Genomic DNA, 26,076 nt, shown 5'->3' on the forward strand with positions numbered 1-26,076 from the left:
TACATTAGTGGTCCTCCACCCTTCAAAGGGGATTTCTTAATACAAAATGAATGCTTTTTTAATTTATATTTGAGGTAACTTCTGAATTAACCTTAACCTTAACTGTAGTAGTGGCACTCAGCACATTTAAGGTTTGCATAATCCAACATAATAACAGATTACTAGATACCATTTCATAAAGTTAAAGGCATAATTTCATAATTGGATTACAGTCAGGACAAAGGTAAAGCACACCATGTCATAAAGGTACAATATGGTTAAGTTCCATTAAGTCTATTTTATATCATTTTGTTACATCAGCCTTAAGTTAAAGTTAGGGTTACATCAACATTACATCGTTTTATCTGTTGTGCTTAAACTGAAGCAGTACTTTTTTCTAACTTATTCATAACTTTTAGCAAATTAATTTCTAAAATATTGATACAGTAATCTGGCCCTCCTTCTTTCTTTCCAGATATAAATGGAGGTTCAGGGGTGTCAGACGAAGGAACTGGACGTCTATACAACGTTAAATGGCTTTGCATTAAAAAGCAAAACCTTATCGCTTCTCCCGAGAGTAATTCATCACTGACGATGAGTGTCCAGCGGCCCGCTGGAGCAGCATAGGGCTGCCTCTCCCAGCCATGGAGCTCCAATAGAAAACAACCTTCCTAGTAAACATCAAATGGACTCAAAGCCCATCTAGATGCTGCATGATGCCTTCCAAGGTCTCGTGTTTGTACCTTCTGACGGTGGTCTGCTGGGCGAGTGCTCTGTGGTATCTGAGCATCTCACGCCCGTCCTCCACCTACGTGGGCCAGATGCACATCCCCATCCGCAAGGCCCCGAAGCCGCCCAGGAACGAGACTTTCAGCAACATCCACACGCGGCCCCTCAACCCCCACACCTTCCGCTTCGTCATCAACGAGCCCAAGAAGTGCGAGGAGGTTCCCCCCTTCCTGGTCATCCTCATCAGCACCACCCACAAGGAGTTTGACGCCCGGCAGGCCATCCGGGAGACCTGGGGCGATGAGGGCTCCTTCGGCGACGTCCGCATCATCACGCTCTTCCTGCTGGGCAGGAACACTGACGGCATCCTGAACCAGATGGTGGAGCAGGAGAGCCAGATCTTCCACGACATCGTGGTGGAGGACTTTGTGGACTCGTACCACAACCTGACGCTGAAGACCATGATGGGCATGCGCTGGGTGTCCACCTACTGCCCCAAGGCCCAGTACATCCTGAAGACAGACAGCGACATCTTTGTCAACATGGACAACCTGATCTACAAGCTCCTCAAGCCCAGCACCAAGCCCCGGCGGAGGTACTTCACAGGCTACGTCATCAACGGGGGTCCAATCCGGGACATGCGCAGTAAGTGGTACATGCCCAGGGACCTGTACCCGGACAGCAAGTACCCGCCCTTCTGCTCGGGCACGGGCTACGTGTTCTCGGCGGACGTGGCCGAACTCATCTTCAAGACTTCGCTACACACCAGGCTGATCCACCTGGAGGACGTGTACGTGGGCTTGTGTCTGCGTAAGCTGGGCGTCCATCCGTACCAGAACAGTGGCTTCAACCACTGGAAGATGGCGTACAGTCTGTGCCGGTACCGTCGCGTCTTCACTGTCCACCAGATCTCCCCGGAGGAGATGCACCGCATTTGGAATGACATGTCAAGCAAGAAGCACCTGCGATGTTAGGCTTATCTCCAAGGAGCTCCTGAGATGTTAGCATTAACTCCAAGGAGCGCCTGAGATGTTAGCATTAGCTCCAAGGAGCCCCTGAGATGTTAGCATTAGCTCAAAGGAGCGCCTGAGATGTTACCATTAGCTCCAAGGGGCGCCTGGGTAAATGATTTTCAGGGGTAAAAACGGAAGGGCCTATACCATTTTTTCCTTCTTGCCTTTGTTCTCTTCAGTTTGAATGTGTCTGGTTCTGCACAATCCGGTGGAACAGGAGATAACGTGGAGCTGATCCATGCTCCTACGTATGTCAACCGGTTTGTATCTGCGTCGATCTGAGCGTCAGTCGAATGATTCAACCCAACGGTCCTTAAAGACATTAGCCTTGTCACACATGTGCTCATGCATTGAAATGTCTTATTGCTAGTCCTTTGTAATTGGTGCGGCTTTTACTTTATTCAAATGGGTTAAGGCCAATTTATCTTGTTTAACTTGATTATGCCGATGACATACATTGTTACATTCACAAAAATAACAGCTGTTTTAATTTATTCACTCAAGACTGAGAAAAACAAACATTTTCCATACACTAAATATAATTCGGTAAGGTCGACATAATGTGCTTCCTAATCTGCCTGATTTAATTCATTAGACTGTTGGAGGGCTCTGTGATTTACTGATTTAGTTCATTAGAACACAGCTGTTGGAGGGCTCTGTGATTTACTGATTTCATTCATTAGACTGTAGGAGGGCTCTGTGATTTGCTGATTTAATTCATTAGACTGTAGGAGGGCTCTGTGATTTACTGATTTAATTCATTAGACTGTAGGAGGGCTCTGTGATTTACTGATTTAATTCATTAGACTGTAGGAGGGCTCTGTGATTTACTGATTTAATTCATTAGAACACAGCTGTTGGAGGGCTCTGTGATTTACTGATTTCATTCATTAGACCACCGCTTTTGGAGGCCTCTGTGATTTACTGATTTCCTTCATTAGACCACAGCTGTAGGAGGGCTCTGTGATTTGCTGATGTCATTCATTTATTCTGTTTGATACGTGAGATGGAAAGTCTCCAGCAGGGATGAAGAGAACCCTTTCCATCAGGGGTTGCTGAATCCTCATGCATGCTGCCCTGTTTAAAGAGTCGCTGTTCTCTGGTAACATGCTGCCCTTTAGGGAGTCACTGTTCTCTGGTAACATGCTGCCCTTTAGGGAGTCGCTGTTCTCTGGTAACATTCTGCCCTGTTTAAATAGTCGCTGTTCTCTGGTAACATGCTGCGCTGTTTAAGGAGTCGCTGTTCATTACTTCTCAGTTTCTACATGCATTTATTTTATGGGTACAATAGTATGTTATGTCTGTATAATGGGCAAGCTACTGGTCGATAAACATACAGTTGGTAATCTTCAGCCTCATATAAAAGTACAAACACTGCATCATATCGTGGGTTAAGTACATTAAAATTGTTCCTGACCATTCCTCTACTGGTTAATATTAATGAACTATTCTTCTCATCCCAGACTGTATATCTGGTGTGTCACTCGTTGGAAGCACTATTGAAATAATGGACACTTTTCTAAAACAAAACTGGCTTTGACTTCCAACTTTTCTTTTTTAAGTTCCTCTTCAAAGTCTTCAAAGCTCTTTTACTGTGAAGCAGAATCCTTTGCAAAGGTCCGCTGTTCTAGATTGTATGTTTTTTATATTAAAAAACACTTTCTTTTATCCTGTCTGCTCGGGGGTATTATATTATTATTATTATTATATTGCCTCTGCCCATTCTGTCTAACTCAAATAACACTGCAGCTCCTTAACCAGGCGACCTGACCCTTAACCAGCCGATCAGACCCTTAACCAGCCGACCTGGCACTTAACCAGCTGACCTGCCCTTAACCAGCCGATCAGACCCTTAACCAGCTGATCAGACCCTTAACCAGCCGACCTGCCCTTAACCAGTCGACCTGCCCTTAACCAGTCGACCTGCCCTTAACCAGCTGATCAGACCCTTAACCAGTCGACCTGCCCTTAACCAGCTGACCTGGCCCTTAACCAGCTGACCTGCCCTTAACCAGCACACCTTAACCAGCTGACCCAGCTCTTAACCAGCCGACCAGCCCTTAACCAGTCGACCTGACCCTTAACAAGCCCACCTGGCCCTTAACCAGCAGACCTTAACCAGCTGACCTAGCCCTTAACCAGCCGACCTGGCCCTTAACCAGTCGACCTGCCCTTAACCAGTCGAGCTGCCCTTAACCAGTCGACCTGCCCTTAACCAGTCGAGCAGCCCTTAACCAGTCGACCTGCCCTTAACGAGCCGACCTGTCCTTAACCAGTCGACCTGCCCTTAACCAGTAGAGCAGCCCTTAACCAGTCGACCTGCCCTTAACGAGCCGACCTGTCCTTAACCAGTTGACCTGCCCATAACCAGTCGAGCAGCCCGTAAAGGGCTCATGTCATGCCATCAGGTGTGGGTGTGTTCTCAATGTCAACCAACTGCCAAACTGCTGCCATTTGCTAGAGCTTTCTACAAATCTACCCCATGATGTCATATTCTTGATTAATTAATGATGGCTCTCTTGGTTCATCAAGTTGCTATTTCATTAATGGAACAAAATGACAATCTGTGAAGAAAGAGGATATTTTTCTTCTTTAGTATGGCTGTACTCTACCAGTATGAGACAGGAACCGCAGGCAGCGAGGTAGGTATGTCATTGAATATATTTATTGAAGAAAATAAATGTTTAAAACCAGCTGATCACAGAGGAAACGGGGATAATGGCAACATACTATTAAAATAAAAGTACCTCATGAATAAAATCAAAAACACATTATGGAAGCTAATATTCAATATACATTAAAACTTAAGTAATTTAAAGGTTACAGATATATTTGGACAAACTATGGCTAGTACGTTTTGGTTCTACTGTGGCGGTTCTGTATTATAGTCAGAGTGGAAGTTCTACTGTAGTGCAGTCAGAGTGGAGGTTCTACTGTAGTCTCAGAGTAGAGGTTCTACTGTTGTCTCAGAGTGGAGGTTCTACTGTAGTCTCAAAGGAGGTTCTACTGTAGTTTCAGAGTGGAGGTTCTACTGTAGTGTATTCAGAGTGCAGGTTCTAACCTAGTCTCAGAGTGGAGGTTCTACTTTATTCTTGAAGAGGAGGTTCTACTGTAGTCTCAGAGTGCAGGTTCTACTTGAGTGCAGTCAGAGAGGAGGTTCTACTGTAGTCTCAAAGAGGAGGTTCTACTGTAGTGTAGTCAGAGTGGAGGTTCTACTGTAGTGTAGTCAGAGTGGAGGTTCTACTGTAGTTAGTCAGAGTGGAGGTTCTACTGTAGTTAGTCAGAGTGGAGGTTCTACTGTAGTCTCAAAGAGGAGGTTCTACTGTAGTGTAGTCAGAGTGGAGGTTCTACTGTAGTGTAGTCAGAGTGGAGGTTCTACTGTAGTCTCAAAGAGGAGGTTCTACTGTAGTGTAGTCAGAGTGGAGGTTCTACTGTAGTGTAGTCAGAGTGGAGGTTCTACTGCAGTGTAGTCAGAGTGGAGGTTCTACTGTAGTCTCAAAGAGGAGGTTCTACTGTAGTGTAGTCAGAGTGGAGGTTCTACTGTAGTGTAGTCAGAGTGGAGGTTCTACTGTAGTGTAGTCAGAGTGGAGGTTCTACTGTAGTCTCAAAGAGGAGGTTCTACTGTAGTGTAGTCAGAGTGGAGGTTCTACTGTAGTCTCAAAGAGGAGGTTCTACTGTAGTGTAGTCAGAGTGGAGGTTCTACTGTAGTGTAGTCAGAGTGGAGGTTCTACTGTAGTGTAGTCAGAGAGGAGGTTCTACTGTAGCGTAGTCAGAGTGGAGGTTCTACTGTTATGTAGTCAGAGTGGAGGTTCTACTGTAGTCTCAAAGAGGAGGTTCTACTGTAGTGTAGTCAGAGTGGAGGTTCTACTGTAGTGTAGTCAGAGAGGAGGTTCTACTGTAGTGTAGTCAGAGTGGAGGTTCTACTGTAGTGCTCTTGTGCCTAGGCTTCTAAAACCTCAGCAAATAAACTACAAGGTTGAAATGGTCACATGACCTTTGACCTTTGTGGAGGCCACCGAAGCAGTGAGCCTTTGTGTGTGAGGGTGAATTAGGTCCTAAAGTCGCCATTACCGTGAGAAAAATTATGTTGTTGTTGCAAAAAATATGTTTTTTTGGTTTGAATGGTAATTAGCAGGGTATGCTGATTGTCCATCTTATATATTCGACAGAAATAAATAAAAAGAGACAGTTTTGAACCATCAACACTGTCCTCAGATTGCGTTATAGACGCCCTATAGCTTTGTATAAAAAAACATCACACTTTATCCCCCTAATAAATAAATGAAGCCAAACATTCTGATGTTGTAGAACAGAACATCTCAAAATGGGGTTAGGGTTAGGGTTATTGTGAATAGTTTTGGTCTTTTGCTTATTTTACTTGCAGCAAATATATAGCAATGAACTCACAAACAATCTCCCCAAAGAGACACATTTTCATTCCAATAAATAATGAGAGCAGCTGCAAGATCAAATTCAAGTCCAGAAGAAAACAACAACAAAGGAAGCTCCAATGTTGTTCCCTCTGTACTGCCTGAGTTGGTGGTGGACCGGCTAGGGGTCTCTGTCCCCTGGTCTCTGTCCCCTCCTGGTCTCTGTCCCCTCCTGGTCTCTGTCCCCTCCTGGTCTCTGTCCCTCCTGGTCTCTGTCCCTCCTGGTCTCTGTCCCCTCCTGGTCTCTGTCCTCCTGGTCTCTGTCCCTCCTGGTCTCTGTCCCCTGGTCTCTGTCCCTCCTGGTCTCTGTCCCTCCTGGTCTCTGTCCCCTCCTGGTCTCTGTCCCCTCCTGGTCTCTGTCCTCCTGGTCTCTGTCCCTCCTGGTCTCTGTCCCCTGGTCTCTGTCCCTCCTGGTCTCTGTCCCCTCCTGGTCTCTGTCCCCTCCTGGTCTCTGTCCTCCTGGTCTCTGTCCCCTCCTGGTCTCTGTCCCCTCCTGGTCTCTGTCCCCTCCTGGTCTCTGTCCTCCTGGTCTCTGTCCCTCCTGGTCTCTGTCCCCTCCTGGTCTCTGTCCTCCTGGTCTCTGTCCCCTCCTGGTCTCTGTCCCCTCCTGGTCTCTGTCCTCCTGGTCTCTGTCCCCTCCTGGTCTCTGTCCCCTCCTGGTCTCTGTCCCCTCCTGGTCTCTGTCCCTCCTGGTCTCTGTCCCTCCTGGTCTCTGTCCCCTGGTCTCTGTCCCTCCTGGTCTCTGTCCCCTCCTGGTCTCTGTCCCTCCTGGTCTCTGTCCCCTGGTCTCTGTCCCCTCCTGGTCTCTGTCCCTCCTGGTCTCTGTCCCTCCTGGTCTCTGTCCCTCCTGGTCTCTGTCCTCCTCGTCTCCGTAAGGCATGGTTAGGGTTAGGCTGGGTTAGGGTTAGGCTGGGTTAGGGTTAGGGTTAGGCTGGGTTAGGCTGGGTTAGGGTTAGGCTGGGTTAGGGTTAGGGTTAGGCTGGGTTAGAGTTAGGCTGGGCTATGGTTAGGGTAGGGGTCAGGATTAGGGGAGGGCAGTGCGGGTCCTAACCCTGACCCTAACCCTTATGGTTCCAGGGCAGGGTTCGGTGATCAGATGACACTGAGCTGGGCGAAGCCGGTCAGCTTCACCTCATCCGGGGTCTCTGAGTCGTCGCAGCGGGAGGCCTTGGGGGGGGGTTCAGGACAGTTACACCTCCATTTTTGCCTTAACCAAGTTAAGTTAGTGTGCATGTGGGTCAACAGGAAGATTTTAGTGTAGGGTTAGGGTTAGGGTTAGGGTTAGGGTTAACGTAGCGTTTTTTATGGCGGTGCAAATAAATTCTTTAAAAATCAGACAATGTGATTTTCTAGATTTTTTTTTTTTCATTTTGTCTCTCATAGCTGAGGTATACCTATGATGAAAATTACAGGCCTCTCTCATCTTTTTAAGTGGGAGAACTTGCACAATTGGTGGCTGACTAAATACTTTTTTGCCCCACTGTACGTGTTAAATGGTTCCATACTAGTTACCGTTGAACCCAACAGTCCTGATATCAATAAGCAGTTAACATCCTGTATTATGACATACAGCAGAACAATGAACTGTGTGTAAAACTTACCAGTTTAAAAGTGAGTACTTTGTAGGTGTTTGGGTCATCGACCATCCGCTGAAGGTTAGCAGCCACTGAGGCACAGAAACAGATCAGAACTATTTAGTCCAGAACTATTTAGTCCGGAACTATTTAGTCTACCCTTTCCAAAGCGGCCAAGTCTACCTCAACGCCCAAACCTGTACAGTGACAAACCCTAACCACTACACTAGACTGTACTGACTAACCCTGACCCCTAGACTAGACTGTACTGACTAACCCTGACCCCTAGACTAGACTACTGACCAACCCTGACCCCTAGACTAGACTACTGACCAACCCTTGACTAGAGAGTACTGACTAACCCTTAGACTATACTGTACTGACTAAACCTTCGACTAGAGGGTACTGACTAACCCTAACCACTCACTAGACTGTGCTGACTAACCCTTACACCAGACTGTACTGACTAATCCTTAGACTAGACTCTACTGACTAATGCTTGGACTAGACTGTAGTGACTAACCCTTACACCAGACTGTACTGACTAACCCTTCGACTAGACTGTTCTTACTAACCCTTACACCAGACTGTACTGACTAACCCTTCGACTAGACTGTTCTAACTAACCCTTACACCAGACTGTACTGACTAACCCTTCGACTAGACTGGCGGACTCATACCGATCATGACATCATGTCCGTGGACCAATCCGGCGGAGTACAGCTCCTGGGACACGCCCTCCGAGGTGTCTGTCAGGAGAAAAACCAAACATGAGGCCTATTATCATCAATTCTATTAATGAGGGTTAGGATTAGGGTTAACCCTAACCCTAACCCTATTATCATCAATAGGGTTAACCCTAACCCTAACCCTATTATCATCAATTCTATTAATGATTATTATGATTATTATACGTTATATTTATGATAATACATTATGATAATATATAATGTATAATACATACTATATAATAACATAAGACCTACAAAGACATTAAAACAATGTAATATATATATTCAATATTCTATAGAATAATATATACTATTTGATAATAATATATTATAATAACTTACATTAATACAAACCCTACAAAGGCATGATAGGGTTATACAAATTGTTTAAATAATGATAAGATATGATAAATAGAGTGAGTGATATAAAATATTATTGATGTATATTGTAATATAAGCCATACAAAGCTAGAGAACCATAACCAGGGCATATCAGGATGCTGATACCCTGCCTCTCCTCACCTTGGCCTGGGCTGAATTCAAACCGGATGTCGTTCAACTCCTTCCTGCCGTTCCTGAAAGGAGCAGCAGACATTAAAACCAGGACGCATGTGTTTATTTTTAGGGTCAAGGGATAGGGCACAACTTGAAGAACAGAGTCTTTTGAATAAAAAGATGTCTGGTAGAACCTAGAATAATCTCCATTATTATCTCGTAGTCATCTTAGCACAGGGTTAGTGTTAGCTAACACTATCTAGTAGCCATCTTAGCACAGGGTTAGGGTTGGCTAACACTATCTAGTAGTCATCTTAGCACGGGGTTAGGGTTAGCTAACGCTATCTACTAGTCATCTTAGCACGGGGTTAGGGTTAGCTAACACTATCTAGTAGTCATCTTAGCTCTGGGTTAGGGTTAGCTAACACTATCTACTAGTCATCTAAGCACGGGGTTAGGGTTGGCTAACACTATCTAGTAGCCATCTTAGCATGGGGTTAGGGTTGGCTAACACTATCTAGTAGCCATCTTAGCACAGGGTTAGGGTTAGCTAACACTATCTAGTAGTCATCTTAGCTCTGGGTTAGGGTTAGCTAACACTATCTAGTAGCCATCTTAGCACAGGGTTAGGGTTGGCTAACACTATCTAGTAGCCATCTTAGCTCTGGGTTAGGGTTGGCTAACACTATCTAGTAGCCATTTTAGCTCTGGGTTAGGGTTAGCTAACACTATCTACTAGCCATCTTAGCTCTGGGTTAGGGTTAGCTAACACTATCTAGTAGTCATTTTAGCACAGGGTTAGGGTTAGCTAACACTATCTAGTAGCCATCTTAGCTCTGGGTTAGGGTTAGCTAACACTATCTAGTAGTCATCTTAGCTCTGGGTTAGGGTTGGCTAACACTATCTAGTAGCCATCTTAGCACGGGGTTAGGGTTAGCTAACACTATCTAGTAGTCATCATAGCACGGGGTTAGGGTGAGGGTTAGTGTGAGGACACTAAGGGTGAGGACACTAAGGGTTAATATGAGGACACTAAGGGTAAGTATGAGGACACTAAGGGTTAGAATGAGGACACTAAGGGTGAGGACACTAAGGGTTAGTGTTAGGTCACTAAGGGTTAGAATGAGGACACTAAGGGATAATATGAGGACACTAAGGGTTAGTATGAGGACACTGAGGGTTAGTGTGAGGACACTGAGGGTTAGTGTGAGGACACTAAGGTTGAGGACACTAAGGGTTAGTGTGAGGACACTGAGGGTTAGTGTGAGGACACTAAGGGTGAGGACGCTGAGGGTTAGTGTGAGGACACTAAGGGTTAGTGTGTGGACACTGAGGGTTAGTGTGAGGACACTGAGGGTTAGTGTGAGGACACTGAGGGTTAGTGTGAGGACACTAAGGTTGAGGACACTAAGGGTTAGTGTTAGGTCACTGAGGGTTAGTGTGAGGACACTAAGGGTTAGTGTGAGGACACTAAGGGTGAGGACGCTGAGGGTTAGTGTGAGGACACTAAGGGTTAGTGTGTGGACACTAAGGGTTAGTGTGAGGACACTAAGGGTGAGGACGCTGAGGGTTAGTGTGAGGGCACTAAGGGTGAGGACGCTGACCTCAGCCGTAGGACCAGGTTAACCACACCATCCATGAAGGCGTCGTTCTGGAAGGGCTCCACCTGCAGGAGGGACAGGGAGCTACATCAACCAGGGGACGAATGTACTCTCATGTACTGCACAGGGGGTAAAGTACTCTGTAATGTACTGCACAGAGAGGAAAGTACTCTGTAATGTACTGCACAGAGAGGAAAGTACTCTGTAATGTACTGCACAGAGAGGAAAGTACTCTGTAATGTACTGCACAGGGGGTAAAGTACTCTGTAATGTACTGCACAGAGAGGAAAGTACTCTGTAATGTACTGCACAGAGAGGAAAGTACTCTGTAATGTACTGCACAGGGGGTAAAGTACTCTGTAATGTACTGCACAGAGAGGAAAGTACTCTGTAATGTACTGCACAGGGAGGAAAGTACTCTGTAATGTATTCCACAGGGGGGAAAGTACTCTGTAATGAACTGCACAGGGAGGAAAGTACTCTGTAATGTACTCCACAGGGGGGAAAGTACTCTGTAATGTACTGCACAGGGGGGAAAGTACTCTGTAATGTACTGCACAGGGAGGAAAGTACTCTGTAATGTACTGCAAAGGGAGGAAAGTACTCTGTAATGTACTGTAAAGGGAGGAAAGTACTCTGTAATGTACTGCACAGGGAGGAAAGTACTCTGTAATGTACTGCACAGAGAGGAAAGTACTCTGTAATGTACTCCACAGAGAAGAAAGTACTCTGTGATGTTGTGCAGTTAGCAGTACTTTCACCACAGACTAAACAGCCGTTCACTGTGGCCCCCTACTAGTGGGCCCTAATAGAGACACAAAAACATACACACACACACACACACACACACACACACACACACACACACACACACACACACACACACACACACGCACGCACGCACGCACGCACACACAAACACACACACAGTGCGGCCGTGTGTTGGTGTAGTGCAGCTACCGCCCACCTGGGGGTGCTGAAGAGTCTGCGTGACCATCGGGACCATGTTGGCATTCCTGTCATTCTGGGATGGAAATAAAATGAGATTCATCATTTTACTATTATGTCCTCGGTAGGGTTGGAGTTAGAAGGATAGATAGTTATGGTTTGATTACAATTATATAGTTATGGTTAGATTGAAATAAGATAGTTATGGTTGATTATAATTAGATAGATAGTTATGGATGGATTAGAAAGATATAGTTATGGTTAGAGGAAATTCGAAAGTTAAGGTTAGATTATAATGAGATAGATATTTATGGTTCGATTAGAATTAATAGACAGCGTTAGAATTAGATAGCGAGGGCTAGTTGAGAATAGGTAGTTAGTGACCCTAACCCTAACCCACCCCCTTACCTCACTCACCTCCTCACCTCTCAGCCCCCCTCACCCTCTTACCCCCCCCCCCTCACCCTCTCAGCCCCCCTCACCTCTCAGCCCCCCTCACCCTCTCAGCCCCCCTCACCCTCTCAGCCCCCCTCACCCTCTCAGCCCCCCTCACCCTCTTACCCCCCCCCCCCTCACCCTCTCAGCCCCCCTCACCTCTCAGCCCCCCTCACCTCTCAGCCCCCCTCACCCTCTCAGCCCCCCTCACCCTCTTACCCCCCCCCCCCCCTCACCCTCTCAGCCCCCCTCACCCTCTCAGCCCCCCTCACCTCTCAGCCCCCCTCACCCTCTCAGCCCCCCTCACCCTCTCAGCCCCCCTCACCCTCTCAGCCCCCCTCACCCTCTTACCCCCCCCCCCCCTCACCCTCTCAGCCCCCCTCACCCTCTTACCCCCCCCCCCTCACCCTCTCAGCCCCCCTCACCCTCTCAGCCCCCCCCCCTCACCTCTCAGCCCCCCTCACCCTCTTACCCCCCCCCCCCACCCTCTCAGCCCCCCTCACCCTCTTACCCCCCCCCCCCCACCCTCTCAGCCCCCCTCACCCTCTTACCCCCCCCCCCCTCACCCTCTCAGCCCCCCTCACCCTCTTACCCCCCCCCCCCCTCACCTCTCGGCCCCCCTCACCCTCTCAGCCCCCCTCACCCTCTCAGCCCCCCTCACCCTCTTACCCCCCCCCCCCTCACCCTCTCAGCCCCCCTCACCCTCTTACCCCCCCCCCTCACCTCTCGGCGGCCCGTGTCCGGCTGCTCCTCGCTCCACTCCCAGGCTCCATCCGCCATCTTCTGCAGACGGCCGCTGGAGCCTGAGGGCCTCCTCACCTGGAGGGGGAGGGGTGAGAGGGGGAGGGAGGGAGGGGGGGAGGGGGGAGGGGGGAGAGAGGGTGAGGGAGGGAGGGGGTGAGGGAGGGAGGGGGTGAGGGGGGGAGAGGGGGTGAGAGGGGTTCCGTCGTCATACAAGACGAAGCTGCCCCACCCTCCTACTGACCCTACCTGCTCCACCCTCCTACTGACCCTACCTGCCCCACCCTCCTACCTGCCCCACCCTCCTACTTGCCCCACCCTCCTACTGACCCTACCTGCCCCACCCTCCTACTGACCCTACCTGCTCCACCCTCCTACTGACCCTACCTGCTCCACCCTCCTACTGACCCTACCTGCTCCACCCTCCTACTGACCCTACCTGCCCCACCCTCCTACTGACCCTACCTGCTTCACCCTCCTACTGACCCTACCTGCCCCACCCTCCTACCTGCCCCACCCTCCTACTGACCCTACCTGCTCCACCCTCCTACTGACCCTACCTGCCCCACCCTCCTACTGACCCTACCTGCTCCACCCTCCTACTGACCCTACCTGCTCCACCCTCCTACTGACCCTACCTGCTCCACCCTCCTACTGACCCTACCTGCCCCACCCTCCTACTGACCCTACCTGCTTCACCCTCCTACTGACCCTACCTGCCCCACCCTCCTACCTGCCCCACCCTCCTACCTGCCCCACCCTCCTACTGACCCTACCTGCTCCACCCTCCTACTGACCCTACCTGCTCCACCCTCCTACTGACCCTACCTGCTCCACCCTTCTACCTGCTCCACCCTCCTACCTGCTCCACCGCTACTCCGCCTCCTTGAGCTGATCCTAAAATACTCATGAACAACAAAAACTAAAATATCTTCAAAGTAGACAAATAAAAATAAGAATTCTTGTGTTGTCTTGTGTCCAATTGATGTATGTTAGTATTGTATGCACAAAATGTGAATATCAGTTTGTTTAGTTTTGTATGTCTAGTGAGTGTGAGTGTAGCATTATTTTACTTATTTGTGGCCCGTAGACTTCGGAACAGATGCAGTCGATGGTATGGATAAAGCAACATAATGCTGGTTGTCAATTGACAATAAATATTCAATGAAATTAAATTGGTGTCAGTCCAGCAATAGACGCTGTACAGTAGAGGTGGCAGTCACATCATCTATCATTATGGAGAAGACGTGGCAGTCACATCATCTATCATTATGGAGAAGACGTGGCAGTAACATCTATCATTGTGGAGTAGACGTGGCAGTAACATCTATCATTGTGGAGTAGACGTGGCAGTAACATCTATCATTATGGAGTAGACGTGGCAGTAACATCTATCATTGTGGAGTAGACGTGGCAGTAACATCTATCATTGTGGAGTAGACGTGGCATTAACATCTATCATTGTATAGTAGATGTGGCAGTAACATCTATCATTATGGAGAAGACGTGGCAGTAACATCTATCATTGTGGAGTAGACGTGGCAGTAACATCTATCATTGTACAGTAGATGTGGCAGTCACAACATCCACTGTTGTACAGTGGATGTTGCTATTTATTCAATGAGGGAGCACATTCCAAGGAAAGGTTTTTTTTCTTAGTACCTTCTTGGCTCGCTGAGTGATCTTTGGGGCCTGACTCATGAGTGTCTCCACCAGATACTCTCTGTTCTGTAATGCAAAATCACAATTATAAAAATAATAAATGAGCTTGCCTTTCAGTTTCAGTAGCAAACAATAATTGTACAGAACTTACAAAGAACTTAACAGGAAAAATATGGCGATGGGCCCAAATATATCAATATAATAAGAAATAATACCTTTGCTTTTTGAAAGAATTTACACTTCAAAAGTTCTGCTGCTGTGGGCCTGTGATGTGCATATAAACAAAATTGTAGATTAATAATAAATCATGTTCAGGCAGATGATTTAATGATGAATATCAGGTACTGTTATCAGAAGTTTACCTTTTGGTGGGGTCCTTTTGAAGGCACATAGTTATTAGCTTTCTAAATGATTTTCCATATTTCTTAAGCAGTTCCTTGTCCTCTACACCGGTCTCTAAGCTTGGAGGGTCGTTCTGCAGGGTCAGCATTAGGACCTGGACGATATAAGATCAACGTGAAGCCTCCTTCCGACATCGCATTGTTAAGATAAGAAATAAATGCCGAACATGTATCCATTTCTTAAAACATCAAATATACGAGAAGGGAGAATGGCATGGAAGAAAAAAGAGAAGGCTGAGGATTGCTGAGAGACAAGGAGAGGAATGAGCCAATGGTTCCTCTGACCTTCATGGGTGGATACTGATGGTAAGGAGCACAGCCTGTGGCCAACTCGATAGCTGTGATCCCGAAGCTCCAGATGTCTGCCTTGAAGTCGTAGCCTCGGACCTGGAGACATGAAGAGGGTTGCTTCGTAAGACGCTTCGAGCCTTCCCACCCTGAGGCATTGTGACCGGTGTTGGACCAACATATTACAACATAGTAACATAGTAAACATAGTAAAACAATGTGCTGCTAACGTAACAGAAGTAGGCTCTAACACAACATAAGAGAAGTAGGCTGTAACTGTATGTTCACACCAAAAGCTGACAAAGATGCAAAATCACTGAATAGCTCAAAACGCAACGCTGTCCAAAATATTTACAGCTCATATCACTCTTGCGATTTTGCTTTTCCATTTAAAGGAGCCGCGCTTTTTGCCTACTACACGCTCGTAGTTGAGGCAAGTGCTGCTGCTGATGCCGAGCCACAAAAACACAAGATAGTCATAAGTAGGCACTTATTGTAAGTCGCTTTGGATAAAAGCGTCTGCTCAATGCCCTAAATGTAAATGTTTGGTCAATAGAAAAAGAATAATAAGCATAAATACATGAAACACTGAATAACTAATTAATGGAGCGATTGCTTATATGCTAGATTATAGCTTAGTGGATCGCTATCGTGTGTGTGTGTGTGTGTGTGTGTGTGTGTGTGTGTGTGTGTGTGTGTGTGTGTGTGTGTGTTTGTGTGTTTGTGTGTTTGTCTGTTTGTGTGTGTGTGTGTATAGTATTGTTTATTATGGAAAAGATCTGCTCAACGGGAGCATTTGTGCCAGGCAGACACACAGCAAACTGACAAATTAGAAATCGATTTTTGTGCGGTATATCTCCCTGCTTCTGAGATGCGCGCACATCTCCACCCACCGCTCGTCCGTTACAGCCTACTTCTGTTACCATAACAGAAGTAGGCTCTAACGCTGTTAACATAACAGAAGTAGGCTGTAACGCTGTTAACATAACAGAAGTAGGCTCTAACACTGTTAACATAACAGAAGTAGGCTGTAACGCTGTTAACATAACAGAAGTAGGCTCTAACGCTGTTAACATAACAGAAGTAGGCTCTAACGCTGTCAACACAACAGAAGTAGGCTCTAACACTGTTAACATAACAGAAGTAGACTCTAACCCAACATTATAGAGCTTAAATGCTATGTTTAAGGGGGTGGTTTATTTCCAGAGGGTGTTGCTCACTAAAAAAAAGTAAGAGAAGGGTCACCTACTTTATAATAGGGTTAGGATTAGGGTTAACCCTAACCCTAACCCTAAACCTTTATAATAGGATTAGGATTAGGGTTAACCCTAACCCTAACCCCAACCATTTATAATAGGGATAGGATTAGGGTTAACCCTAACCCTAACCCTAACCCTTTATAATAGGCCGGGGCTGTTGCAGCTACCAACCATGCCACCTTTATTTTTCTGTTATTATAATTAGCCCTAGCTATATTCGTGCTAAATTTGAGAAAAACTGAATTCTAGTGCTATGTTTAACATAGGAGATTTGTCATGTTAAACATAACATTAGAACTTGAGTCAACATGTTATATTTAACCAAAGAGAACTATAGACCTAATGCTTTATTTAAGATAAGTATAAGGCTATATTTATTTTTACAAAGGGTAATTGCTATTTTTAAGGGAACAGAAGTCTAATGATATGTTCAGCAGAACTAGCACCTCCTACAGCATGCTAATGCTATAGCACTACTACAGCATGTTAATGCTAATGCTATAGCACAACTACAGTGTGCTAAGGTTAACGCTAAAGCACTACTACAGCGTGATAATGCTAATGCTATAGCCCTACTACAGCGTGCTAATGCTATAGCGCTTGTACAGCGTGCTAATGCTAATGCTAAAGCACTACGACAGCGTACTAATGCTAATGCTAAAGCACTACGGCAGCGTACTAATGCTAAAGCACTACTACAATGTGCTAATGCTAATGCTATAGCACTACTACAGCGTGCTAATGCTATAGCACTTGTACAGATTGCTAATGCTAATGCTTAAGCACTACGACAGCGTACTAATGCTAATGCTAAAGCACTACAGCAGCGTACTAATGCTATAGCAGTATTACAGTGTGCTAATGCTAACGCCATAGCACTACTACAGCGTGATAATGCTAATGCTATAGCCCTACTACTGCGTGCTAATGCTATAGCGCTTGTACAGCGTGCTAATGCTAATGCTAAAGCACTACGACAGCGTACTAATGCTAATGCTAAAGCACTACGGCAGCTTACTAATGCTAAAGCACTACTACAATGTGCTAATGCTAATGCTATAGCACTACTACAGCGTGCTAATGCTATAGCACTTGTACAGATTGCTAATGCTAATGCTTAAGCACTACGACAGCGTACTAATGCTAATGCTAAAGCACTACAGCAGCGTACTAATGCTATAGCAGTATTACAGTGTGCTAATGCTAACGCCATAGCACTACTACAGCGTGCTCATGCTAATGCTACAGCACTACTACTGCGTGCTAATGCTATAGCACTACAACAGCGTGCTAATGCTATAGCGCTTGTACAGCGTGCTAATGCCAATGCTAAAGCAGTACGACAGCGTACTAATGCTAATGCTAAAGCACTACGACAGCGTACTAATGCTATAGCACTATTACAGTTTGCTAATGCTAATGCCATAGCACTACTGTAGCATCTACAGTAGCTGCTATCTTTGCTTTACACGGGGAATGGGTTAGCCTAGCAATTGTAATACTTGCACTTGGTTCTATGAACATCTTTAATGTACCGACAGCGATATATTGTTTCACTTCTTATGACAAATGTACTTATTGTAACAAATGCACTTATTGTAAGTCGCTTTGGATAAAAGCGTCTGCTAAATGCCCTAAATGTAAATGTACTACAGCGTGCTCATGCATATGCTACAGCACTACTACAGCGTGCTAATGCTATAGCACTACTACAGCGTGCTAATGCTATAGCGCTTGTACAGCGTGCTAATGCTAATGCTAAAGCACTACTACAGCATACTAATACTAATGCTAAAGCACTACGACAGCGTACTAATGCTATAGCACTATTACAGTGCGCTAATGCTAATGCCATAGCACTACTACAGCGTGCTAGCGCTAAAGCACTACTACAGTGTGCTAATGCTAATGCTACAGCACTACTACAGCGTGCTAGTGCTAATGCTAAAGCACTACTACAGTGTGCTAATGCTACAGCACTACTACAGCGTGCTAGTGCTAATGCTATAGAACTACTACAGCGTGCTAATGCTAATGCTATAGAACTACTACAGCGTGCTAGTGCTAATACTATAGCACTCCTACAGTGTGCTAATGCTAATGCTACAGCACTACTACAGCGTGCTAGTGCTAATGCTATAGAACTACTACAGCGTGCTAGTGCTAATGCTATAGAACTACTACAGCGTGCTAATTTTAATGCTAAAGCACTACGACAGCGTGCTAATGCTAATGCTACAGCACTACTACAGCATGCTAATGCTAATGCTAAAGCACTACTACAGCGTGCTAATGCTAATGCTAAAGCACTACTACAGCGTGCTAATGCTAATGCTACAGCACTACTACAGCGTGCTAGTGCTAATGCTAAAGCACTACGACAGCGTGATAATGCTAATGCTAAAGCACTAAGACAGTGTACTAATGCTATAGCACTTTTACAGTGTGCTAATGCTAATGCCATAGCACTACTACAGCGTGCTCATGCTAAAGCACTACTACAGTGTGCTAATGCTAATGCCATAGCACTACTACAGCGTGTTAGTGCTAATGCTACAGCTCTACTACAGCGTGCTAATGCTAATGCTAAAGCACTACAACAGCGTGCTAATGCTAATGCTACAGCACTACAACAGCGTGCTAATGCTAAGCACAGGTTCACCTGCTCCATGACCTCGGGGGCCATCCAGCACGGCGTTCCGACGAAGGTCTTCCGGACTTTGTTCCTGGAGATGTCGCCCCCGGTGGCTAGAAATGAACTTACTCCGAAATCTTTACAAAAAACCAACAGAACAAATGCATATGGTTCAAGGATTGCATTTAGTTTGGTGATTTATGTAGACAATTCTACATTGTGCGGACATAATTGTTTTAGTGCAATTCGCACAAAGATTAATAAATTGTGCATTAAAAAAAGACAGATATTTGTGTTTCTTAAATTTTATTTTGTTTTATTCTAGCGTTCATATCCAAATGGTCAATAAGAGACCTAATGTTCTACTTAGAATCTCTCATTCATTTTGGATTCCGAGCGCTAAGAAGGTTTGGATGGGATATGGGATAGTGTTTTCAACTACAGACTGGTCATTATTCTAACTAAATTTATTAATCTGAAACCTAAGATAGACATGTACATACGTTTACGCTGACCGTGTGTGATAAGGCAGGCTGTTCCAGACAGACCGGGGAGTGAGCAGGTGATCAATCACAGCCCTTATCTGTTTCTAAACGTCTGAACACCATTGGATAGTTGCATTAGAGGACTAGAGGTTCAGCGCGCCCTACTTCCTCACCGTGTGACCAGCTCCAACCCTCAGCCTGCCAACGACCTGGCCTGTAAACTTCTCTAAAGAGATGTGAACGGTATCTATGGTTACCCTGCTGACTAGCAGTGCAACACGTCCTCCACTAAGTGAATGGGGCATCCCAGAATCGACATTCAGAGATAACGCCGTAAGGAAAAAAAAGTAGAATTGTGAAATAAATCATGCAATAGGACACTGTTGGAATGAAAATAGATATACATTTTAAATCACTATCCCATAACTATCTTTTCAATACTTTTGAAATACGGAGAGGGAGAGATTCATTTGGAGCGCCACACACCTGCGATCTGAACAGAACCGTCATCTCCCAGCAAGATGTTTCCTGCCTTCACGTCCCTGCGGACGAGCAGACAGAGACAGCAGTCAGTATGTGGGCCAGTATTGATCCCAGGTCGATGAACCTCCGCTAGCTCCTCCCCCCAGGCGACACACACCCAACGCCCTTGACATCCAGGAAGTGAACTCAACACAAATGGATTGGCACCGAAAAAAGGGCAGAACTCAGAACGCAGAACGACTGGGCTTGGATTAATTCAATACATTTATTAGAAAGCAAATAATTATCTTACCATCCTGTGTTTTACGCCTGTTTGTACCTGTGAATCAGTCCGCCTTGTGTGTGTTTTACCCCTGTGTGTACCTGTGAATCAGTCCGCCTTGTGTGTGTTTCACGCCTGTGTGTACCTGTGAATCAGTCCGCCTTGTGTGTGTTTTACCCCTGTGTGTACCAGTGAATCTGTCCGCCTTTTGTGTGTTTTACGCCTGTGTGTACCTGTGAATCAGTCCGCCTTGTGTGCGTTTTACGCCTGTGTGTACCAGTGAATCAGTCCGCCTTGTGTGCGTTTTACGCCTGTGTGTACCAGTGAATCAGTCCGCCTTGTGTGTGTTTTACGCCTGTGTGTACCAGTGAATCAGTCCGCCTTGTGTGTGTTTTACGCCTGTGTGTACCTGTGAATCTGTCCGCCTTGTGTGTGTTTTACCCCTGTGTGTACCAGTGAATCTGTCCGCCTTGTGTGTGTATTACGACTGTGTGTACCAGTGAATCTGTCCGCCTTGTGTGTGTTTTACCCCTGTGTGTACCAGTGAATCTGTCCGCCTTGTGTGTGTTTTACGCCTGTGTGTACCTGTGAATCTGTCTGCCTTGTGTGTGTTTTATGCCTGTGTGTACCTGTGAATCTGTCCGCCTTGTGTGTGTTTTACGCCTGTGTGTACCTGTGAATCTGTCCATGTCTGTGCAGGTAGTCCAGGCCTTCTAAGACTTCTTTTAATATGGTGGCAATGATCGGCTCTTCCAGCACTCCGCTCCTCTGCTCCTCCTTGTTGGCGCCTTTGATGATATCCAGCATCGACCCTGAAACACACAACACGCACACAACACACAACACGTATACAACACACAACACGCACACAACACACAACACGCATACAACACACAACACGCATACAAAACACAACACGCATACAACACACAACACACAACACACAACACACATACAACACACAACACGCATACAACACACAACACACGTACAACACACAACACGCATACAATACACAACACGCACACAACACACAACACGCATACAACACGCATACAACACACAACACGCATACAACACACAACACACAACTAGCACACAACACACAACACACAACACGCTCACAACATACAACACGCATACAACACACATACAACACACGACACACAACACGCATAAAACACACAACACGCATACAACACGCATACAACACACAACACGCATACAACACACAACACACAACACGCAAAAAACACACAACACGTACACAACACGCATACAACACGCATACAATACACAACACGTATACAACACACAACACGCATACAACACACAACATGCATACAACACACAACACGCACACAACACGCATACAACACACAACATGCATGCAACAAACAACACGCATACAACACGCACACAACACACAACACGCATACAACACACAACACGCATACAACACACAACACAAAACTAGCACACAACACGCATACAACACACAACACGCACACAACATACAACACGCATACAACACACAACACGCATACAACACACAACACACAACACGCATAAAACACACAACACGCATACAACACACAACACACAACACGCATACAACACACAACACGCACACAACACACAACACGCATACAACACACAACACGCATACAACACACAACACGCATACAACACACAACACACAACACGCATACAACACACAACACGCACACAACATACAACACGCATACAACACACAACACGCACACAACACACAACACGCATACAACACACAACACACAACATGCATACAACACACAACACGCATACAACACACAAAACGCATACAAAACACAACACGCATACAACACACAACACGCATACAACACACAAGACGCATACAACACACAACACGCAGACAACACCCAACACGCATAAAACACACAACACGCACACAACACGCATACAATACACAACACGCATACAACACACAACACACAACACGCATACAACACGCATACAACACAAAACACACATACAACACGCACACAACACACAACACGCAAACAACACACAACACACACACAACACGCATACAACACACAACACGCATACAACACACAACACACATACAACACACAACACGCACACAACACACAACACACACACAACACACAACACGCATACAACACACATAACGCATACAACACACAACACGCACACAACACATAACACGCATACAACACACAACACACAACTAGCACACAACACACAACACACATACAACACAACACGCATACAACACACAACACGCATACAACACACAACACGCACACAACACGTATACAACACACAACACGCATACAACACACAAAACGCATACAACACACAACACGCATACAACACACAACATGCATACAACACACAACACGCATACAACACACAACACGCATACAACACACAACACGCATACAACACACAACACATAACACGCATAAAACACACAACACGCACACAACATGCATACAACACGCATACAATACACAACACGCATACAACACACAACACGCACACAACACACAACACACAACACACATACAACACGCACACAACACACAACACACATAGAACACACAACACACACACAACACACATACAACACACAACACGCACACAACACACAACACGCATACAACACACAACACGCATACAACACACAACACGCATACAACACACAACATGCATACACCACACATACAACACAAAAACGCATACAACACACATACAACACACAACACACAACACGCATGCAACACACAACACACAACACATATACAACATGCATACCAAATGTTACAACATGGCAAAACAAAAACACAACACGCATCAGGGTAGCACAAACACAAACACTTATCATGGCCAGACACAACTACACAACATGGTAACTCAAAAACACAAAACGCAACATCATTGTTATTCAGTTTACTATTTACAACTCTATTAGTTAAGATGACCCACCCTATTAGTTAAGATGACCAAACCTAGTAGTTAAGATGACCCACCCTATTAGTTAATATGACCATCCCCATTAGTTAAGATGACCCACCCTATTAGTTAATATGACCAACCCTATTAGTTAATATGACCAACACTATTAGTTAATATGACCATCACCATTAGTTAAGATGACCAACCCAATTAGTTAATATGACCATCACCATTAGTTAAGATGACCATCACCATTAGTTAAGATGACCATCACCATTAGTTAATATGACCAACCCTATTAGTTAATATGACCCACCCTATTAGTTAATATGACCCACCCTATTAGTTAAGATGACCATCACCATTAGTTAAGATGACCATCACCATTAGTTAAGATGACCCACCCTAGTAGTTAAGATGACCCACTCTATTAGTTAATATGACCATCACCATTAGTTAAGATGACCAACACTATTAGTTAAGATGACCATCACCATTAGTTAAGCTGACCAACACTATTTGTTAAGATGACCATCACCATTAGTTAAGATGACCATCACCATTAGTTACGATGACCATCACCATTAGTTAAGATGACCCACCCTAGTGGTTAAGATGACCCACTCTATTAGTTAATATGACCATCACCATTAGTTAAGATGACCCACCCTAGTAGTAAAGATGACCCACTCTATTAGCTAATATGACCATCACCATTAGTTAAGATGACCAACACTATTAGTTAAGATGACCAGCACCATTAGTTAAGCTGACCAACACTATTTGTTAATATGACCATCACCATTAGTTAAGATGACCAACACTATTAGTTAAAATGACCCACCCTAATAGTTAAGATGACCCACCCTATTAGTTAATATGACCATCACCATTAGTTAAGATGACAATCACCATTAGTTAAGATGACCAACACTATTAGTAAAGATGACCCACCCTATTATTTAATATGACCCACCCTATTAGTTAATATGACCCACCCTATTAGTTAAGATGACCAACACTATTAGTTAATATGACCCACCCTATTAGTTAATATGACCATTACCATTAGTTAATATGAACATCACAATTAGTTAAGATGACCCACCCTATTAGTTAAGATGACCAACCCTATTAGTTAATATGACCATCACCATTACTTAAGATGACTAACCCTATTAGTTAAGATGACCAACCCTATTAGTTAATATGACCATCACCATTAGTTAATATGACCATCACCTTTAATTTAGATGACTAACCCTATTAGTTAAGATGACCAACCCTATTAGTTAATATGACCATCACGATTAGTTAAGATGACCAACCCTATTAGTTAATATGACCATCACCATTATTTAAGATGACCAACCCTATTAGTTAAGATGACCAACCCTATTAGTTAAGATGACCAACCCTATTAGTTAATATGACCATCACCATTAGTTAAGATGACCAACCCTATTAGTTAAGATGACCAACCAAAGCGTTGGTCACCGGAGTGAACCAAATGGTTCAATCCTATATTAAATCACACAGTAGAAAAGAGAACTGTATCTTAAATGAAAAACTATTTCATAATAACTTCTGACGAACTACTGATGAAGAATTGGACAGCAAATCAGACCATAATTACTAGTGATACTAATCTGAATGGATACTTCTACTAATATTAGAATCAGATACTAGTGATACTAATCTGAATGGATACTTCTGCTAATATTAGAATCAGATACTAGTGATACTAATCTGAATGGATACTTCTACTAATATTAGAATCAGATACTAGTGATACTAATCTGAATGGATACTTCTACTAATATTAGAATCAGATACTAGTGATACTAATCTGAATGGATACTTCTACAAATATTAGAATCAGATACTAGTGATGCTAATCTGAATGGATACTTCTACTAATATTAGAATCAGATACTAGTGATGCTAATCTGAATGGATTCTTCTAGTGATACTAGTACCAGGCACTAGTGATCTTAACCTGAATGGATACTTCTAGTGATGCCAGTACCAGACACTAGTGATCCTAACCTGAATGGATTCTTCTAGTGATACTAGTACCAGACACTAGTGATACTAATCTGAATGGATTCTTCAAGTGATGCTAGTATCAGACACTAGTGATACTAATCTGAATGGATTCTTCTAGTGATGCTAGTACCAGGCACTAGTGATCCTAACCTGAATGGATTCTTCTAGTGATACTAGTACCAGGCACTAGTGATCCTAACCTGAATGGATTCTTCTAGTGATACTAGTACCAGGCACTAGTGATCCTAACCTGAATGGATTCTTCTAGTGATACTAGTACCAGACACTAGTGATCCTAACCTGAATGGATTCTTCTAGTGATGCTAGTACCAGACACTAGTGATACTAACCTGAATGGATTCTTCTAGTGATGCTAGTACCAGACACTAGTGATACCAATCTGAATGGATTCTTCTAGTGATACTAGTACCAGACACTAGTGATCCTAACCTGAATGGATTCTTCTAGTGATGCTAGTACCAGACACTAGTGATACTAATCTGAATGGATTCTTCTAGTGATACTAGTACCAGACACTAGTGATCCTAACCTGAATGGATTCTTCTAGTGATACTAGTACCAGACACTAGTGATCTTAACCTGAATGGATTCTTCTAGTGATACTAGTACCAGGCACTAGTGATCCTAACCTGAATGGATTCTTCTAGTGATGCTAGTACCAGACACTAGTGATCTTAACCTGAATGGATTCTTCTAGTGATACTAGTACCAGGCACTAGTGATCCTAACCTGAATGGATTCTTCTAGTGATGCTAGTACCAGACACTAGTGATCTTAACCAGAGCCGTTCCTCACCGCCGCCCAGCAGCCTCATGACCAGCCACAGCTCATCTCTCACCACGAAGGAGGTGAAGTAGCTCACCACGTTGG

At 44.8% G+C, this 26,076-nt stretch overlaps 2 protein-coding genes across 2 annotated transcripts in view; one reads left to right on the forward strand and one right to left on the reverse strand.

Moving 5' to 3' along the window:
* Positions 1-692: 692 nt before the first annotated feature.
* Positions 693-1,682, forward strand: b3galt1b (UDP-Gal:betaGlcNAc beta 1,3-galactosyltransferase, polypeptide 1b; the record flags this gene model as incomplete). Its single annotated transcript, XM_079732637.1, has 1 exon — positions 693-1,682. One exon carries the CDS (start codon positions 693-695, stop codon positions 1,680-1,682), a length of 990 nt encoding a protein of 329 aa, XP_079588763.1.
* Positions 1,683-7,243: 5,561 nt separating this feature from the next.
* Positions 7,244-26,076, reverse strand: part of stk39 (serine threonine kinase 39) — a gene marked incomplete at both ends in the record, with an annotated part of 22,402 nt that continues 3,569 nt past the window's right edge. The window contains 15 exons of the mRNA XM_079731744.1: positions 7,244-7,318; positions 7,753-7,817; positions 8,406-8,474; positions 8,979-9,031; positions 10,556-10,617; positions 11,520-11,576; positions 12,638-12,754; positions 14,339-14,404; positions 14,554-14,602; positions 14,701-14,834; positions 15,025-15,126; positions 18,949-19,058; positions 19,893-19,948; positions 20,825-20,963; positions 26,002-26,076. The exon at positions 26,002-26,076 is cut by the window's right edge and continues 34 nt beyond it. Coding sequence (XP_079587870.1) covers positions 7,244-7,318; positions 7,753-7,817; positions 8,406-8,474; positions 8,979-9,031; positions 10,556-10,617; positions 11,520-11,576; positions 12,638-12,754; positions 14,339-14,404; positions 14,554-14,602; positions 14,701-14,834; positions 15,025-15,126; positions 18,949-19,058; positions 19,893-19,948; positions 20,825-20,963; positions 26,002-26,076 — 1,229 coding nt within the window. The remainder of the gene's footprint in view (positions 7,319-7,752; positions 7,818-8,405; positions 8,475-8,978; positions 9,032-10,555; positions 10,618-11,519; positions 11,577-12,637; positions 12,755-14,338; positions 14,405-14,553; positions 14,603-14,700; positions 14,835-15,024; positions 15,127-18,948; positions 19,059-19,892; positions 19,949-20,824; positions 20,964-26,001) is intronic.

This window comes from Pollachius pollachius (genome assembly GCF_949987615.1).
Source record: "Pollachius pollachius genome assembly, chromosome: 3".
NCBI lineage: Eukaryota > Metazoa > Chordata > Actinopteri > Gadiformes > Gadidae > Pollachius > Pollachius pollachius.